Consider the following 20,447-nt stretch of genomic DNA (forward strand, 5'->3'; position numbering starts at 1 on the left):
ACAGTCTGACTCTGTTGGGAGAGTGAAGGCATAGCAGGCTGTGGTCAAGGCCTGTCGGCGCCCATGGGCCCCGGTGGGGGTGCCCACAGATATCAACCCGAAGAAGCAGTAGAAGAAACCAGAAGAAAAATAGAGAGGGTCACTGTGTATTTGTCACTAATAAAGCCGGAGAAAAGTCCTACCTCTCCGAGTTGGCTTGGCCAATGAGAAAGGTGGAATTTCCAAGCGGGAAAATTCCTCTGTTGGAGATTTATGGCTCTTTTTTTCAAGCGTGCTCATTTGAATGTGCAGCTGGATTGGATGCTGAAAAATTCTTGTAATACTAATATGTTGCGCAGCAACGCATAACCGGAGACGCCAAAGGTGAAGTTGAAAATTACCTCTCATCCCGAGACAGAACCCGGACGCAGATGTTATTCGACTCTGGAAAGAAAACTCCACGTCTTTTCACCGCCTGGCTAAAGTAGCTCATATTGTGTTCAGCATTTGGTTTCTTCTGCTGCTTCTGCTGCGGGTCTGTGAGCGCAGAGAGGGTCTTCTCCTCTGCTGGCCTGTTGTCAAGAAACCACTGCTAACCCTAACCCTAACCCTAACCCATTTTTTTATATTTTTGTATATATAATTTTTATTTATATTATTAGGTCCATTTATTCGTTTAATTTTACAGCAGTTGAATGTACAATGGATATAAGCCAATTTACATTTTAATTGTGTGCGTTGCGCAAAAGTTCAGTTATCAAAATTCTGGCCTAATACTTAATTTACTTTTAAAACTTATATATATTTTTGTTTATATAATTTTTATTTATATTATTAGGCCCATTTATACGTTTAATTTTCTAGGACTTTTTGTGTAGGCTATATTCTTTCTTACATAAGCTAGGCCTAATTTGTAATTTGAAATAAAACATTTCTATTTGGAAAATGTTGTTGTTGCTCTTTAGTTCTTTGGGAGGTAAGGTTGTGGTCTAAGCTCAAAGTGAAATACATATGCAAGTGTTTTTATATGTAGAGCGCGTTGGGGTATAGGAAAGTAAACTGCGTTGAGCGCTGAGTGATAATGTGTGGAGCGGCCTGATGTGGCTTTGAGCGGGGGAGTGGAGGGGCGAACAGTTCTGTGAGCGAGGTGCTGAGATTCTCACCGGTCCACTCCGCTCATATGCTCTGCAAGAGACCCAACTAGTGCCTATGCATGTTTACCCTTCCAGCTATCTGCTTTCTATCCTGCACCGTTCTAGTCGGTGGACTGTCAGAGGCTACATGCCCAGTGTCCTGTACGCGCTCTGCGCATCTATCTAGACAGAACTTGTGATTAATGACTGTGACCGAAATTATTTGTGTGTTTTGTAGAGCCAGTAAAGGGACAGAGGCTGTCTTAGCAGAGGTTGTCACACTGGATAGTCGCAGCTATCTCACTGGTATACCAATGTCCATTTCACCAGGGCCATAGCATTGTCATGGGTGCTATTTAAAGGAGTTTTGGTGAAGGAAATTTGGACAGCAGCTAGCTGGGCCTCCACTCATCATTTTGTGAAACACTACAGATGTGACATGCACCTAATATCTTGCATGCTTGACTGCGAGCAAGGATGCCGTTATCAGAATCAGCCAAGTAAGAATACTTTAGAGATGCGAGGGCAGTAGTATTACCATTCACCTTATGTCAAAATGATTTATGACCCTATGATTGACAGGTGGGCGGGGCTAACCTTTGACCTTCCGGAGGGTGTTCCGGAGGTCCTTTGATGTAGGGATTAACCTTTGACCTTCCGGAGGGGTTGTTCCGGAGGTCCGTTAATGTAGGGATTAACCTTTGACATTCCGGAGGATGTTCCGGAGGTCCTTTAATGTAGGGATTAACCTTTGACCTATCGATCGATCGAGTTGACAGTTGTCTTTGCCCTATTGACCTTTGTATGATATATCAAGTTGCCAGTTGTCTTTGCCCCATTGATTTTGGCCTATTGTGTCACAGTGTTGGTTTGTGTTTTCCCCGGGTGTCCACTAGAGGTCTCTTTCCCTTACTGTCACCATTCATTCTGGAACTGCATTTCCCACGATCCTTTGTCTGTTCTCATCACTCATCATTGCACGCAGCTGTTTTCCATTACATTGTTTAGTTCTGTGTATAAATACCCTGTCTGTTTCAGTCCATGTCACGGAGTCGTTGTTTTATGTCCCCACACTTCTGAGGTTTGTTTCTGCTCGTTTCTCGTTTTTGTTGTTTTGTTCTTGGATTGCTTATACGGTGTTTGACCCTTGCCTGGACTGGATTACGTGTACGGATTACTCAATAAATATACTGCTACTGGATCTACTGTTTCCCTGTGTGTGCGTCGTGACAGAACGACTCCGTCCTCAAGATCCAGCGGTATGTTTTTTAATATCTCTTCCCCAGCCACTGAGCGGGAGAGAAGGGATTTGTTTGAGGGGACCCGGTTGGTCAAGTTTCGCGGGACCCGTGGAGGTCGCAGTGGAGGAGGTGGTCGAGAGGAATTCCAACACCATTTTCCACTCAGGCCCCTCTTCGACCCTGGGCTGGTGCGATCCAGTCCAGAGTTTCATCCGGCGCTGTTTCCATCCAGCCCAGAGCGCGCACTTCACCAGCGGAAACGGCGGAGGAGGAAGACCTCTAGCCTCTCCAAAGGCCCGGAGGCCGTGTCCCAGCAGCCCGCCGCTTTTCTGGAGGCTGATTCGGAGATGGTTCACGTCCTGTTTGCCCAGTCAGAGACTGTTCACGTCCCGTTTGCCCAGTCAGAGACTGTTCACGTCGCGTCTGTCCAGTCAGAGACTGTTCACATCACGTCTGCCCAGCGAGAGACTGTTCACGTCACGTCTGCCCAGCGAGAGACTGTTCACGTCACGTCTGCCCAGCGAGAGACTGTTCACGTCACGTCTGCCCAGCGAGAGACTGTTCACGTCACGTCTGCCCAGCGAGAGACTGTTCACGTCACGTCTGCCCAGCGAGAGACTGTTCACGTCACGTCTGCCCAGCGAGAGACTGTTCACGTCACGTCTGCCCAGCGAGAGACTGTTCACGTCACGTCTGCCCAGCGAGAGACTGTTCACGTCACGTCTGCCCAGCGAGAGACTGTTCACGTGCCGTCTGCCTTCATGGACCTGGACTATCTGGAGCGTCTGGCTCGGATCCTGGACATCCCCGTGTCTACTATCCCAGAGCCGGAGCCAGTGTCTCCTGTTCCAGAGCCGGAGGCAGAGCCAATGCCTGTTCCAGAGCCGGAGGCAGAGCCAGTGCCTGTTCCAGAGCCGGAGGCAGAGCCAGTGCCTGTTCCAGAGCCGGAGGCAGAGCCAGTGCCTGTTCCAGAGCCGGAGGCAGAGCCAGTGCCTGTTCCAGAGCCGGAGGCAGAGCCAGTGCCTGTTCCAGAGCCGGAGGCAGAGCCAGTGCCTGTTCCAGAGCTGGAGCCAATGTCTGTTCCAGAGCCAGTGCCTATTCCAGCGCCAGAGCCAGTGTTTGTTTCTGTGTTTGTGTCTGTTCTTGTGGCTGTTACAGTTTTGGTGTCTGTTCCTGAGCCGGTGTCTGTTCCAGAGCTGGAGCCAGTGGCTGTTTTAGAGCCAGAGCCGGTGCCGTCTGTTCCAGAGCCAGTGTCTGCTGTTCCAGAGCCGGTGTCTGCTATTCCTGAGCCAGTGCCAGTGTCTGTTCCAGAGCCTCTGCCATGGCCGCCCGAGGGGTCTGCTCCGCCCTGGCCGCCTGAGGGGTCTGCTCCGCCCTGGCCGCCCGAGGGGTCTTCACCGACCTGGCCGCCCGAGGGGTCTTCACCGCCCTGGCCGCCCGAGGGGTCTTCACCGCCCTGGCCGCCCGAGGGGTCTTCACCGCCCTGGCCGCCCGAGGGGTCTTCACCGCCCTGGCCGCCCGAAGGGTCTTCACCGCCCTGGCCGCCCGATGGGCCGTCTGCTTCGCCCTGGCCGCCCGAGGGGTCTTCACCGCCCTGGCCGCCCGAAGGGTCTTCACCGCCCTGGCCGCCCGATGGGCCGTCTGCTTCGCCCTGGCCGCCCGATGGGTCGTCTGCTTCGCCCTGGCCGCCCGATGGGTCGTCTGCTTCGCCCTGGCCGCCCGATGGACTGTCTGCTTCGCCCTGGCCGCCCGATGGACTGTCTGCTTCGCCCTGGCCGCCCGATGGACTGTCTGCTTCGCCCTGGCCGCCGGCTAAACCATCACCCCCTGTCTCTGTTTCCTTCCATGGACCTGGCCCCCCATCCCTCCCCCTGATCCTCCACCGTTCCACCTCCCTCCTGGACTCTTGTTTTGTTTGTTTTTTGTGGGTCTTGGAGCGTCTGGTAGCCGCTCCGTAGAGGGGGGGTTATGTCACAGTGTTGGTTTGTGTTTTCCCCGGGTGTCCACTAGAGGTCTCTTTCCCTTACTGTCACCATTCATTCTGGAACTGCATTTCCCACGATCCTTTGTCTGTTCTCATCACTCATCATTGCACGCAGCTGTTTTCCATTACATTGTTTAGTTCTGTGTATAAATACCCTGTCTGTTTCAGTCCATGTCACGGAGTCGTTGTTTTATGTCCCCACACTTCTGAGGTTTGTTTCTGCTCGTTTCTCGTTTTTGTTGTTTTGTTCTTGGATTGCTTATACGGTGTTTGACCCTTGCCTGGACTGGATTACGTGTACGGATTACTCAATAAATATACTGCTACTGGATCTACTGTTTCCCTGTGTGTGCGTCGTGACATATTGACCCCGGGGGGGAAATAACTTCTTGCTGTGGGAAATCCCCTCCATGCCAGCCGTGTCGGGGTTAGTGAGAAATTTTTTTTTCTAATGTCGCATATAGATTAGAATAAAACATGGGGGTGTCCAAAAAGTAAAATCATCTTACCGTTTCACTATGGTGAAAAAAAGTTCCTCCGAGTGATTCTCTCCTTTTGCATCTGACAGTCTCCGCACTGTGTGTGTGCATCTGTCTGTGAGTGTGTGCGTGCGTGACATCCGATATCCTGGCATTCCTGAGCACGCTATATAAATGGGGATAGTGAGAAAAAGTTTTTCTAATAATGCTACATATCTCACACTAAAGTTGAAAAGCATGCTGCTCCTTTAAAATGGTTATAAATTTTAGTCATTTTCAATATATCTTACACTAAAGTTGAAAAAGCATTGATCTTTAAAAGTATATAAATGAAATGGTTAATACAATATCTTTTCAAAACACAAAATAAATAAATAAATTTTCACCTGGGTTGAAGAAGTAAATCTACCGCCATGTGTCTGGCCTCGTGGGTATAAGGGTTTGATTTAATGGAAGTTGTGAAGGTTTTATGTTTGAACTTTGACACGCGGCTTCGCAGGATGTCCCTCCATATTCCAGAGGAGAGGGGATTGCTGAGGACGGTGGAAGTGAGAAAATATCTCCCAGTAACTAAAGTTGAAACACATTCTGTTCTTTAAAAGTATATGAATGAAATATTTATAAAATTTACATTTAGTCATTTACAAATATAATATTTTCACACTAACTAAAGTTGAAAACGTTCTGTTCTTTACAAGTATATATGAAACGGTTATAACATTTACATTTAGTCATTTACAAATATATTATCTTCACCCTAAGTAGAGTTGAAATACATGTGGGTGGGGGTGTGGGGGTGGGGGTGGGGGTGTGTGTGTGTGTGTGTGTGTGTGTGTGTGTGTGTGTGTGTGTGTGTGTGGTGTGTGGGTGTGTGTGTGGGTGTGGGTGTGTGGGGGTGGGGGTGGGGATGTGAGTGTGTGGGTGTGTGGGTGTGTGGGTGTGTGGGGGTGGGGGTGTGGCTGTGGGTGTGTGTGTGTTACATGAGACCCTCCGCATTGCTGGGGACAGTGAGAAAAATAAAAGAAGATTTCAATTCAATTCAATGAATTATTTAAAGTCTTAATAAAACGTTGTAATACAGTCGAATCTTCTATTTATCTTTTAGAAGATTACTGTAATGATTTTGTTTAACGGAGACCTAAAGTATAATCTTTATTAATTTAGTCATAGCCATAATGATTTTTTCACTGTAACAGCATATTCTATCCCGTACACCTAAACACGACCATCACAGAAAACTGCATCTTTACATTTTCCAAAATAAATAAATAAAAATAAATAAATAATTTAATATAATTTCGAAGCTGTTTTGCACTCACGCACACACTAACCCGGCTCCATAAAATTAACCAATCTCTGTTTTTAAATTAAATGATTATAAATAAAGTATATAACTCAATGAATATTAACAAGTATGTTACTAAAATGAATTCAAACTATTTAAACATAGTTTTAGCTAAATTAATTTATATATAAATAAAAAAGTATATAAATATAAAAATACCTTACATTTCCACAGTGCTGAAGATGTAGTTCTTTATGCAATGATAAAAACAGTCCAAAGTCATAAACAAAATTTTATTCCTTTTTTATTCCTTCAGTGATAAACTACAGGGTGAAATGAATGCATGACCCCCTCACAGAGACGAGAGGAGTTACAGGACAGATGAGCCTCTGGGATGTGACAATGTCATAGCATATGTAAAGTTAGTCTGCTTTCCAGAGTTTATTCATACTAAATTCATTTGAAATATTAAAAGATTAAATTAGATCTTTTAAAATTAAAAGACTGTTTAAATCAAAGCTTTAACGTTTTATTAAAATCGTATCTTCTATTTATCTTCGTAGAAGACTTCTGTATGATATAAATGATTTTACATAAATTTAACCTAAGGTATTATTTTTACTAAAGCGTCTGTTCAAAAAATAAAGCAAAAACTGTACTTTGGTATCTTAGATCTTATACAAATTATTTCAAACAGTATTTTTGTCCATGCCGCATGAAACATGTTGTCAAAGTTTGTCACAATGTTTTTTTGTTTTTGTAGTTGTTGTTTTTGTTTTTAAGAAATCCCAGGATTCTACATTGCTCTTATTTAGATTACGTTGTGTCATTTAGAAAACCACCGTACATTTTCAGAGACGCGATGTACCTTTTTTGGTCCATCACACAGCATATTTAATTTTACTCATCTTAATTCAAAGCATGATCTTACTTTTTCTACGGTAGCTATGATCTATTGCACGTATAAGGTGTATATCATTTTTTACTTTTCTTGTATCTCCCGAACTATCCTTAATCAGTGTGGAAACATACAGGGTGAACGTCTCAGGTTACGTATGTAACCCTGGTTCCCTGAGAGGGAACGAGACGCTGCGTTGAGACGCGGTGGGAACGCTCTGCGTGATTGCGTCGTGAAGCACGTGTATAATCAGTCCAATGGAAGAACGAGACGTCACCGGCGGTGACGTCATAGACCAGGAAGCTATAAAGCACACCAGAAATCAGACCGCGACAGCTTCTGAAAAGGCCTGAAGCAAGTCGATCAGGGCATGCAGGAAGTATGGCAGGAGAACGCAGCGTCTCGTTCCCTCTCAGGGAACCAGGGTTACATACGTAACCTGAGACGTTCCCTTTCAAGGGAACTCGAGCTGCGTTGAGACGCGGTGGGAACCCCATGTCCACTACGCCATAATGAGAAATGCCCGTTCTGTGTGGAGTCCTTGCGCACACTAAGAAACAAGCAGCCTAGCCCCGGGAGTGGAGAGGTCTAGGTCGTAGAATCTGACAAATGTATGCGGTGAGGACCAGCCTGCCGCATTACAAACGTCCTGCAGGGAAACCCCTGAAATTAAAGCCTTAGAGGCAGCAATACTCCTGGTAGAATGGGCGCGGACAGCCATAGGTGAGAGCTGTCCGGCCGCTTCATAAGCAAGTGAGATAGCCTCAACTACCCACTTGCTCATTACCTGTCTAGATGCAGGGCAACCTTTCTTGGTTGAACCGAAGCAGACAAATAACTGCCCTGATCTACGCCACAGGGCAGCTCTGTGAACGTAGGCATCCAAAGCCCTAACGGGACATAACAGATTGAGACCTTCCTGATCTGGGGTAACGAAAGGTGGAGGGCAAAAAGCCTGCAGCACAATAGGGCCCGCCACATTAGTGGGGACCTTAGGAATGTAGCCCGGCCTAGAGTGTAAAAATGCTTTCACCATACCAGGTGCAAATTCCAAACATGAAGGAGCCACCGACAGGGCTTGCAGATCTCCAATTCTCTTGATAGAAGAAATAGCGAGAAGAAATAGAGTTTTTAGTGTAAGGAACTTCTCTGAAACCTCTTCAATAGGCTCGAAGGGAGCCAGGGCCAGACCCTCAAGTACAATGGCCAAATCCCAAGCCGGTGCTCTAGAGTGCAATGCAGGCCTAAGCCTCAGTGTACCACGGAGAAAACGAGTAATAAGAGGATCTCTCCCAAGAGAAGAAGCCCCCAAAGGGGAGCGATAAGCAGATATAGCCGCTACGTACACCTTTAAGGTGGAGGGAGATAATCCAGCAGAGAAACGGTCTTGAAGGAAATCGAGAACTGTACCAACCGGGCAGTTAGCAGGATTTAAAAAACGTTCTCCACACCATGTAGAGAACAATTTCCATTTCAATGAATATAGTTTTCTCGTGGAAGGAGCTCTGGATTGAAGGATGGTCTCAACGACCTCAGTCGAGAGACCGGATTCTAAGAGCTGGGCCCCCTCAGAGGCCAAGCCCACAGTTTCCACAACTCCGGGCGAGGGTGAAATATCGTGCCCCCTGCTTGAGATAACAAGTCCCCCCTGACAGGAATCTCCATGGGAGAGCCGTGCAGAAGGGACACTAGGTCCGAGAACCACACTCGGGTCGGCCAGTGCGGGGCTACTAATAATAGATGAGCCCCCTCCCGGCGAACCCTCTCCAGAACTCCCGGAAGCAATGATATCGGGGGGAATGCGTATAGGTGCAGCCTCGGCCACTCCTGTACCATAGCGTCCAGTCCGAGAGGAGCTGGATATGTGAGGGAGAACCAAAGCGGACAATGGGTTGTATCACATGTACCACATGACCAAGGCACGTAGGCATAGCCGCGTGACCTTGATCGTGCGAAACGGATTTCCCCTCGGAGAAAACCCCTTGGTCCTGAGCCACCACTGCAGGGGTCTCATGTGCAGAAGGCCAAAAGTAACTACGTTGGACGCAGCTGCCATGAGACCCACCAGTCTCTGGAACTGTTTCACAGTGAGTGACTGGCCTAGTTTTACCATATTTACGGCTGTGAGAATCGCAGAAATACGAGCTGGAGACAATCGTGCTTGCATAGTTGTCGAATCCCACATCACCCCTAAAAAAGTGGTCCTCTGGGCTGGGAGGAGCACACTCTTCTTGGTGTTTAGCCGCAACCCCAACCTTTTTAAGTGAGACAGAACGACATCTCGATGCCGAACTGCCAACTGCTCGGAACGAGCCAGGATCAACCAGTCGTCGATATAGTTTAATACGCGAATGCCCTGGAGTCTCAGAGGAGCCAGCGCTGCATCCACGCATTTCGTAAAGGTGCGGGGTGATAAACCTAGGCCGAATGGAAGGACCCGATATTGGTATGCTTCGCCCCCGAAAGCAAACCTCAGGAACTTCCTGTGATGAGGATGAATGGATACATGAAAGTAAGCGTCCTTCAAGTCTATTGTGACAAACCAGTCCTCGGACTGAATCTGTGATACAATCTGTTTGAGTGTAAGCATCTTGAACTTGAGTTTCTGAACTCTGCTGTTTAACTGACGCAGATCTAGAATAGGACGCAACCCCCCATCCTTCTTGGGAACGATGAAGTAACGGCTGTAAAACCCTGACTCTCTGCTGGGAGGAGAAACCCTTTCTATAGCCCCTTTTTGCAGAAGCGTCAGTACTTCTAGTTCCATGACCCGAGCCTGCCTTGGGTCCACCACTGTGGGAAGGACCCCTTGAAATCTGGGCGGACGAGAACCGAACTGAATTCTGTAACCCTTTTCTATTATATGCAGGACCCACTGAGAAATATTTGGCAGTAGTTTCCACGCTGCCAGAAATTCTACTAAGGGGACCAGTCTCTCGAGACTGGCCTCGGGATTCGGTTGTACGGACATTTCGGTGCCCTGAAGCGGCGAACCGGCAGGGAACAACCGATGTGGCAGCGCTGCGACTCTCCTCAGAGAATCGCCCCCCAGAGGGTGCCGAGGATGAACGATTTCTCGAAATCGTCCCTCCTCGGAGGGGACCACCCTCAGAAGCCTGACGCCTTGGGCGTCAGGACTTCTTCTTAGCCCAAGCCTTCTTAGAGATGACAGTCCTCAGATCTTGCCTACCCCTAGCTGGCCTGGACTGCGACCGCCACCCAGATTCCCCAGATTGTGGAGGAGCCCGAGTGGCGACGCTCTGTTTTTGATGCACTCTGTGCTGTGAGGAGCTTGTACTCGGATGAGACTGCTCGGATTTAATAATCATTTTTCGCCCAGCAGTCTCGGGGATATTGAAACGTCGAGGAAGAAACCTCTGGAACGCAGCCGATTGTTTTTTCGTTTCTTGAAACCTATCGACGACACAGTTGATAGCGTCGCCGAACAAACTTGAAGGTGACAGTGGCGCGTCCAGAAGAACAGACCTATCTTTATCCTTTATATCAGACAGATTTAACCAAAGATGCCGCTCCGTGGCCACCAGGGCTGCCATAGAACGGCCCACTGATTTGGCCGTCTCCTTGGTGGCCCGGAGAGACAGGTCTGTTGCGCGACGCAATTCTCGAATTGCGTCAGCGCTGACTTCCTCACGTTCATCGATATCCTTCAGCAGATCAGCCTGGTATGCCTGCAGTATAGACATAGTGTGCAGACATGACGCAGCCTGACCTGCTGCCGAATAAGCTTTACCCACCAGCGAAGATGTAGATTTTAATGGCTTGGTGGGTAACGTCGGGGTTTTTAATGATGACGATGACTCGGGAGAGAGATAGCTCGCGAGCGTCTCTTCAGCCCGAGGCACCTTAACATAACCATAATCAGATGCACCCAAAACATTACTGTAACATGAAGTTTGTGGGTTAAATACTCTGAATGACGCCGGTTTATTCCACGATCTCGAAACCTCATTGTGGAGATCGGGAAAAAACGGGAGTCCCCGACGTGGAGGCTGTGTTTTAGATGGTAAAAATCTTTCATCTAATAAACTTTTTCTAGTAACACTCAAAGAATCATCGGCTGGCCATTCAATATTTAATCTAGCTACAGCACGAGATAAAACCTCCATAAGCTCCTCATCATTATCGGAGGCATGAGCTGGCGAAAACTCAACATCCCCCATATCAACACTGACGACATCCAGATCCTCAGAACTGGATAGCCGCAATAATGGTGCCCCAACCTGGGAAGGAGAAGCCGCAGCGCGGGCTCCTTCCTGGGCAGAGGCACCGGATCCAGCAGGTAAGGGTTGAGAAAGGGCTGGGCCCGTCTCAAGCCCCGCTACTAGATCCATATGCGAACCCCAAGATGAAAGCCTTCGCTGTGCCTCGGGAGCAGCGGGACCCGCACCCCGGGGAGCGCGAACCGAACCGTCTTCCTCAAAGAACGCCCGGCGAGAGCGGAGCGTCCTCACGGACAGCTTCTCGCAATGCTCAGAGTCAGCTCCCTCGAGAACTGACTGGGCATGCTCCACTCCCAAACAAGCAACACAAAGCTGATGTGTGTCCCCACCCGTGATGAAACGAGGGCAAGGGACAACACAACGCTTAAACTCTTGTTTCGCCATAATATATATATATATAGATAGATAGATATAATGTGCTTGTGACAGACAACAGTAAATTGACAAGGACAGTATACAGGGAGCGCTTGCTGAAGGCAACAGAAGCTGTCGCGGTCTGTTTTCAGGTGTGCTTTATAGCTTCCTGGTCTATGACGTCACCCGCCTATGACGTCTCGCTCTTCCATTGGACTGATTATACACGTGCTTCACGAAGCAATCACGTACAGCGTTCCCACCGCGTCTCAACGCAGCTCGAGTTCCCTTGAAAGGGAACTGTAAGACTGGAGAAACTGGAAGAACTGGAAGAGAGGGCAACTCTCTGAGAAAACAAAGGAAATCAACGTTTGAATTTCTCTTTTGTGCTATCATGCTGAGATCACCTGAAATTCACCCAAAAATCTATATGGGTTAATGTGAATAATTATCCTACAGTATTACACATGTTTGTTATAATTTGAAATGTCTCAGTGCGACTCGTACAAAAGTCTCATTCTCAAAGAAGTAAACCAGAAGGTAATAAGGTATTTAAGAGTTTAGAGATAATTCGTAATTATAGGAGGGTGTGTCTTCCAGGCAAATGGTCTCCAGCTCTCAGTAGGTGTAAACTCTATTGAAATTCCCATTGTTAGCAAATGGTTCCATGTAAATCAACTACTGCCCCCAGTAAGTCTGGGATGGTGATTAAGGTGAATTCCCACTGTGAACTCATGTTTACATTTGAAAAGAGGTTTCTGCCTTGTTCTGTCTATATAATGAAATGCAACGAGAGGCTGGCGCAATTCTGTAACCCAGACTAGCCTGTGATGTGAAGTGTAAGGAAAACACTTCGCATCATGTATTATATAATGTCAAGGTATTACATCTTCTCTCTTTATTCTAGAGCAGGGGTGTCCAAACTCGGTCCTGGAGGGCCACTGTCCTGCAGAGTTTAGCTCCAACCCCAATTAAACACACCTGAAACAGCTAATCAAGGTCTTGATTAGCTGTTGAAGGTCAAAAGGCATGCTAAAAACTTACAAGCAGGTGTGTTGAGGCAAGTTGGAACTAAACTCTGCAGGACAGTGGCCCTCCAAGACAGAGTTTCGACACCCCTGTTCTAGAGCATTTGATGTTTGTATATATTATCTTTGAACTGATTATGCAATTGGCGTGCTACATTTACCTGACAAAATAAATTGTAAACATTTGATTCTATTCTAATCGACTTTGACATAATTTTCAGTAAAGAGTTAAAAAGAGTAGTCAAACACTCGCTCACACTTAATGATGCACAGATATCATTAAAACCTTTTTCATTTATTGAGTCAGATGAAATAACGAGTTAATACATATGATAAAATGTATTTCATCTAATCAAATTACTTTGCCATGCGGAAAGACAGTAACGTGCAGAGACCTTAACCCGCTGATCGGAAAACCTGCTTTGGGCCGATTGAGCTGAACTTAAAGACCCTTCAGTTAATTTAGTAATTTTCTGTGGCTCTGTCCAACCACTCTTTTGTGTGTATGGAAACTGTAAATGCATTAATGAAAAGAGGAGTATATGAAACCAAAGTGGCTATTCATTTACACTCACGTTTAAACATCTGTACGATTTCTTGTAAGAAGTCTCTTCTGCTCACCAAGGCTGCATTTATTTGATCACAAATACTATAAAACAGGAATATTGTGAAATATTATCATTTTAATGTAACTGTTTTCTATATGATTATATATTGTAAAATGTAATTTATGTCGCGGTTCATGGATCCGTGTGTTTATTTTGCCTATCTGTCGGGTGTGGGGTCTGTGTGTGTGGTGCTTGTTTGTTGCTTACGAACCAGCTGATCACTCAAATCAGTCTCCAGCTGCAGCTAGTCTACTGCTTGTTATGCTGCCTATATCTAGTGAGACTGTATATTGCCTTGTATTGGTTCGTCACTCTTGTTTGTTCTCTCACCTAGTTCCTGTGTCAGAGTTTTCCTAGCGGAGTTATTTCCTCCTTCATTTCTGTGCTTCCAAGCAGTACGGAGATCGCCTTGAGTTCTCTTCAACCAGACATCGGTCTGAGTTCCACGCTGTGTTTATTCCTGTCACTGCCTACACTACTTGGATTGTGTATTTCAGGTTGCCCGCCTGCAAACTGTGGCATATTGAGTTTTGTTTCCTGTGCTGCCCGTCGCAATAAACTGTTTACTTGCAGTTGGATCTACGACTCTGTTTCTGACAGAACGAACCGACCATAGAATGGATCCAGCAAGTGCGGCAGAATTGCATGATGTACTGGTCAAGAGCGACGTTCGTCTTCAGCAACAGGAGGAACAAACTATGGTCACGGGCCTTGCTGTTCAGGCGCTCATAGTCCAAGTGTCGGAAATGACGAGACAGGTGGAACAGTTATGAACTGAGGCTAATCAACAAAAGCCCGCGGGTAATCCACCTGCTTCGGTGATCCGCTCCGGTCTTTCCACGGAACCTCGCCTTCCGCCTGCAGCGTTCTACTCTGGTGAGCCCCAGTTGTGTTGTCCTTTTCTAGCCAAATGCTTCTTATATCTCTCACTTCAACCCTCTTCATTTCCCAAGGAGGAATCCAAGGTGGCTTTTGTGATTACCTTGCTCGCTGGAAGAGCGGGCCGCTGCTGAACAACTGTTTGGGAGCAGAAACTTCCGTGCTGTGTGTCATTTCAAGCTTTCTCCAACAAACTCCGTAAGGTGTTTGATCGTGTGTTCTCTGGCCGAGATGCGACAGGGAGAGCGTACGGTAACAGACTATTCAATTGAATTCCGTACAGTAGCTGCAGAGTGTGGCTGGAATGTTGAAGCACAATGGGACATGTTTTTATACGGACTTGCTGAGTATATAAAGGATGAGATTTATGCACTGGAATTACCCGCCGGGGTGGATAAACTGATTGATCTAGCGATTCAAGTGGATGCCAGATTACATCGACGAGGGCGACGGTCACCGAGAGGCTGTTCGAGGAATGCACATAGCCCTGTTGTTTACTCTCCTGACGAGACGACAGCATCTCTTCCCGATCTTGAAGCTATGCAATTGGGCATATCTCGACTATCGTCACAGGAGAAGCAGAGGAGGTTAGAGCGGGGATTATGTCTTTATTGTGGAGCCGCCGGTCACATCGCGCTGAAGGGTCCAGTAAAAGCCGGCACCCGTTAGTAGGTAAGAGGTTACTAACAGGTGGGGTTGTACGGACTGAATCCTCTTTTTTTGCTACTCATCTTCCAGTGAGTTTAAGACTACAGACTTCGAACTGTGAGGCTCTAATCGACTTAGGAGCCAAGGGTAACTTTTTGGATGTCGATCTGGTACACTGACTGGTACCAGAGTGCCAGTGGTGGCGCTCTCCCAGCCCATTTCTGTGGTTGCACTTAATGGTGAACTTTTACCCCCGGTCACACACTCTACCGTTACTTTAAGATTGGTCAACTCAGGTAACCATTCTGAGAACATTGACTTCCTTTTAATTAACAATCATTCTGCTCCTGTGGTGCTAGGTTATCCCTGGCTGGTACTCCATAACCTGCATATTAACTGGCGCAGGAATTCTGTTTTCTCCTGGAGTAGATCTTGTCATGCTTTTTGTTTAGTGTCTGCGTGTCCTTCTGTGTCTTCTGTGTTTCAGGATGAACACACGGATTTATCTAACGTGCCACATAAGTATCTTGACCTGAAGGAAGTGTTCAGTAAGTCTCGGGCTGCTTCTCTCCCACCGCATCGTCCCTATGACTGTGCAATAGATTTACTGCCAGGTATGTCTCCGCCTCAAGGCAAGTTATACCCACTTTCTGCTCCAGAAAGGGAGGCCATGGAGAAATACGTTTCTGATTCTCTGACAGTGAGCGTGTATTGACTACCGAGGGCTGAACAACATCACGGTAAAGAATACCTATCCTTTGCCGTAGATGTCTTCAACCTTTGAGCAGTTACAGGGAAGGGGGCACTTTGAATATTTGGTCATGCCTTTCAGTCTGTCTAACTCCCCTGGGGTTTCCAGGCACTCGTGAATGACGTGCTGAGAGATATGGTAGATCAGTTCATATATGTTTACCTGGATGACATATTGATATTTTCTTCTTCTCTCCAGGAACACATTCAGAATGTCAGGCGAGTGCTCCAGAGGCTGTTAGAGAATGGCCTTTGTGTCAAGGCGGAGAAATGTTCGTTCCATGCACAGTCGGTTCCATTTCTGGTTTACATCATCTCCTCCGATGGGGTGCACATGGATCCCGACAAGGTTAAGGCTGTGGAGGATTGGCCAACCTCAGATTCCCGTAAGGCCCTACAGAGGTTTCTGGGGTTCGCCAATTTTTACAGACGTTTCATTCGCAATTGACCTGTCGCTAAGCCCCGCCCTCCCTAGTTACTGTTGCTACGCCTGACAAGCTTTCGTGCCTGGCACGTCTATTACAGTGTGTATGCACCGGTGTCAGACATTCCAAATGAGATAATTAGTCATTTTTGTCAAACATGGGAAATATCTGAGAGAGCAAGACAAAAGGGACTGCAGTATGCATTCGAGGGATATATCCACGACATAATATGCAACCGATTAGAGAATAATTTCATAAAAATTGAAGCTAAAGCCTATAGTCCCAGCCCAAGCAGCAGCCGCCTCATACACTGACCATTCAAATGGGAAACACAAATTGAGGAACAGCTATGTTCGTGCACAGCAGGGTAAGTGAAATGTGAAAATAATCTAATAATTATAAATCAAACGGTTTATTCATAAATCTTGTGGAATAACACACACCGGGAGAGCCGCGATTGGATTGGGTTAAAGTTAACAAAATGCTGAAATATATTTTAAAGTATGTCAGTGAGCCTCCGTCTGGTCTTTAATCGTCTTATTTTACATTAAAATATATGCATTATGAACAAAGAGCCATCATTTTTTCCAAGCAAAAGGTGTTTTTGTTAATCCTGTCGACATTTAGTTGTGAATGGGGTCTCCCACACTGCTTGATCCACGCCCATCATTTCTCCCGTTGGCTTTTAGATTTTCGGGAAGGAAAAAAATTCCACTCCCCCGTCCAGACTTTTAGGATACCGGAAATCAGATTTGCAAAATCCATATACAAAATGCTCCGGCATGTTTCCCTCGCTTAAAAGCTTGCCAGACCTCCCGCGCCTAGTTACGGTTACTAAGACACGATTGGCCAGTGGCGGTTTTCGGGCGTGGCTTAGCGAAGGGTCAATTTCAGTCAACTAGCCACTCCTCTAACTGCCTTGACCTCCACCAAGACGATCAGGTGGTCTGGTGCAGCTGAAACTGCATTTACCAACCTCAAGAGCCGCTTCGTTTCAAATCCCATTTTTATAGCCCCTGATCCTTCATGTCAGTTTGTGGTGGGGGTCGACGCGTCGGAGGTGGGGGTAGGAGCGGTTCTTTCCCAGCGCTAACCCACAGATTACAAGATGCATCCTTGCACGTTTTTTTCTCAACGTTTATCTCCTGCCGAGCGCAATTATGACATTGGTAACAGAGAGTTGCTGGCAGTCAAGTTAGCGTCGGAGGAGTGGCGTCATTGGTTAGAGGGTTCGGGGGTACCCTTTATTGTCTGGACCGATCATAAGAACCTAGAATATATCAGATCAGCTAAACGTCTCAACTCCAGCAGGCTCGGTGGGCACTTTTTTTCGGTCGTTTTGAGTTTTCTCTGTCGCATCGTCTAGGCTCCAAAAACATCAAGCCTGATGGTTTATCTCGTATTTTTGACCATTCCCTTTGCCCGTCCACTCCCGAGTGCATTTTCTCTGAGAGACTCATTGTCTCCACACTCGTATGGGAGATCGAGTCGAAGGTCCGTTCGGCCTTAGAAGGGGTAACGCCTCCGCCCGAGTGTCCACCGAGTCATTTATTCGTGCCGGAAGGATTACGGTCCGTCATCCTTCGGTGGCGTCACTGTTCCAATGTAGCATGTCATCTAGGAGTTAATCGCACTAGTTTTTTGGTCAAGCAACGATTCTGGTGGTCCTCCATGGCTCGCGACATTCAAAGTTTTGTTTTGGCATGTTCGGTCTGTGCTTCCAATCGCCCACCGGATGGGTTACTCCAACCGTTGTCTGTCCCTTCGAGACCCTGGTCCCATATCACGCTAGATTTTGTTACTGCCCTCCCAGGGCAATACGGTCGTTTTGACCGTAGTGGACCGGTTCTCGAAGGCGGCTCATTTCAACCCCTTGCCCAAATTACCGTCTGCCAAGGAGACAGCGGTTGCTGTCGTAGATCACGTCTTTCGTTTACATGGCCTCCCGATGGACGTGGTTTCTGACAGGGGTCCCCAGTTTATTTCCAAAATTTGGAGAGAATTTTGTCGTTTATTGGGGGCAAGTGTCAGTCTTTCTTCTGGGTTTTCATCCTCAGAGCAACGACCAGACCGAGCGTGCCAAACAAAACTTAGAGAGAGTGTTGCAATGTTTGGTTTCTCAGAATTCTTCCTCCTAGAGCCAGCAACTCTCATGGGTTGAGTACGCACATAACTCTTTACCAATGTCATCAACGGGCCTATCTCCATTTGAGTGTAATGTAGGGTACCAGCCACCTATTTTTCCCAGTCTGGAATCCGAAGTCGCGGTCCCCTCCGCTCACGCGTTCGTCCAGAGGTGCCGCTGCTCTTGGAGTAGAGCCCATGACACTCTCCTCCAAGTGGGAGCGCGCACGAAGGCCCAGGCCGATTGCCACCGGTCGAAGCCTCCCGTCTATGTTGTGGGTCAAAAAGTGTAGCTTTCCTTCAAGAACATTCCTCTCCGCTCCGTATGTAACAAATTACCTCCCAAATTCATCGGCCCATTTCCTGTCACCAAGATTCTTAGTCCGGTGGCAGTCCACCTCAAACTCCCTATTGCGTACAGGAGAATTTATCCCGTTTTTCATGTATCCAAATTAAAGTCTGTGTTCCATTCACACATTAATCCGCCAGCCCCGGTTCCCCCTCCACTGCGACTCGTAGATGGGGAACCCACTTATTCGGTCAATCGCATTCTGGACTCGAGAAGGAGGGGGCGCGGATTTCAGTACCTGGTGGACCCGGAGGAGAGAAGTTGGGTTTCCTGCTAGGGACATACTGGATCACTCCCTTATCGATGATTACAATCGCCAGGTAGGTTCTCCTGGGAGTGCCAGGAGGCACTCTTAGGGGAGGGGGTACTGTCATGGTTCATGGATCGGTGTGTTCATTTTGCCTATATGTCGGGTGTGGAGTCTGTGTGTGTGGTGCTTGTTTGTTGCTTAGGAACCAGCTGATCACTCAAATCAGTCTCCAGCAGCAGCTAGTCTACAGCTTGTTAAGCTGCCTATATCTAGTAAGAGTGTATATTGCCTTGTGTCGGTTCGTCACTCTTGTTTGTTCTCTCACCTTGTTCCTGTGTCTGAGTTTTCCTAGCGGAGTTATTTCCTCCTTCATTTCTGTGCTTCCAAGCAGTACGGAGATCGCCTTGAGTTCTCTTCAACCAGCCATCGGTCTGAGTTCCATGCTGTGTTTATTCCTGTCACTGCCTACACTACGTGGATTGTGTATTTCAGGTCGCCAGCCTGCAAACTGTGGAGTATTGAGTTTTGTTTCCTGTGCTGTAAAAACTGTTTACTTGCAATTGGATCTATGACTCTGTTTCTGACTATTTATTCCTGTGAACAAAGCTGAATTTTCAGCATCATTACTCCAGTCTTCAGTGTCACATGATCCACATGATCACTCTAATATGATGATTTGATGCTCAAGAAACATTTCGGATTATTATCAATGCTGAAAACAATTGTGCTGATTCACATTTTTGTCGAAACCATGATGCATTTTTTTAGGGATTCTTTGATGGATAGAAAGTTCAAAAGAACAGTATTTATACGAAATAGAAGTATTTTGTAATATTATGTCTTTATTAACTGTTTTTTATGGAATTTAATGCACCCTTGCTGAATAAAATAATTAATTTCTTGCAACAACAAAAAATCTTAGTGATCCCAGTCTTTTAAACAGTAGTGTGAACTGCTTTGTCAGCTATTACTGAATGTCTCTACATCACTAACACAGATATGTTTTATGTTTATCTGTGTCTACAGAAGCGTAATTTAACACAGCGGTCTTTAATCTACAAACACAGCTGATTGAGTGGTGCATAAATTTGTATATTGCATATTGTATGTCTAGTTGCAAATATACACTGTACATAGACTCACCTCTCTTTCTTTCTCTTTCCAGATGTGAATGAGTGTAAAGAGGATGTTGGCATCTGTGAAGGTGGTCAGTGCACTAAATCTCCTGGAGCATATCATTGCCTGTGTTATGAAGGATTCATGACTTCTGTGGACACAAGGACATGCATCGGTATGATGCTCAATTCTTAAACAGGAATGTATTTTTAGAAGGAATGTTTTTGCTCTGTTTTTGTTTATTTGTATGTAATTCAACACACCTCTTCTGCAGAGATCTTTTGTTGTGTGTGACATAGAGTATGTTTTCAAAAATAAGACAACATCTGTTAATAACCCATGTTTTAAAAGTTAGCATTACAAGAATGTGATGCATATCAAATCAAATCAAATCAAATCCTTTTATTGTCACACAACCATATACACAAGTGCAACAGTGGGTGAAATTCTTAGGTGCAGTTCCGAGCAACATAGCAGTATGACACGATGTGACGAAAACAATTACAGCAAACATCAGATTTACATAGATTACACATCTAATGTGCGCACAATTACTCACAGTACCATATACACTAACAGAACAATAAATAATATACAATGTACAATATACAACAGTTTACAATATACAACAATATACAATATACAACAATTTACAATATACAACAGTATACAAAAA

The 20,447-nt window shown here is 46.3% G+C and overlaps 1 protein-coding gene across 1 annotated transcript in view; it reads left to right on the forward strand.

Annotated features, from left to right (window-relative positions):
• fbn2 (fibrillin 2) overlaps positions 1–20,447 on the forward strand; it is a 119,222-nt gene that overhangs the window by 9,109 nt on the left and 89,666 nt on the right. The window contains 5 exon segments of the mRNA XM_077243913.1: positions 2,399–2,733; positions 15,245–15,305; positions 15,390–15,457; positions 15,707–15,893; positions 19,821–19,946. Coding sequence (XP_077100028.1) covers positions 2,399–2,733; positions 15,245–15,305; positions 15,390–15,457; positions 15,707–15,893; positions 19,821–19,946 — 777 coding nt within the window.

The sequence above is a fragment of the Siphateles boraxobius genome, unplaced genomic scaffold, assembly GCF_051911475.1.
Source record: "Siphateles boraxobius isolate OS27281-9 unplaced genomic scaffold, OSU_SipBor_1 25, whole genome shotgun sequence".
NCBI classification, from domain to species: Eukaryota; Metazoa; Chordata; class Actinopteri; order Cypriniformes; family Leuciscidae; genus Siphateles; species Siphateles boraxobius.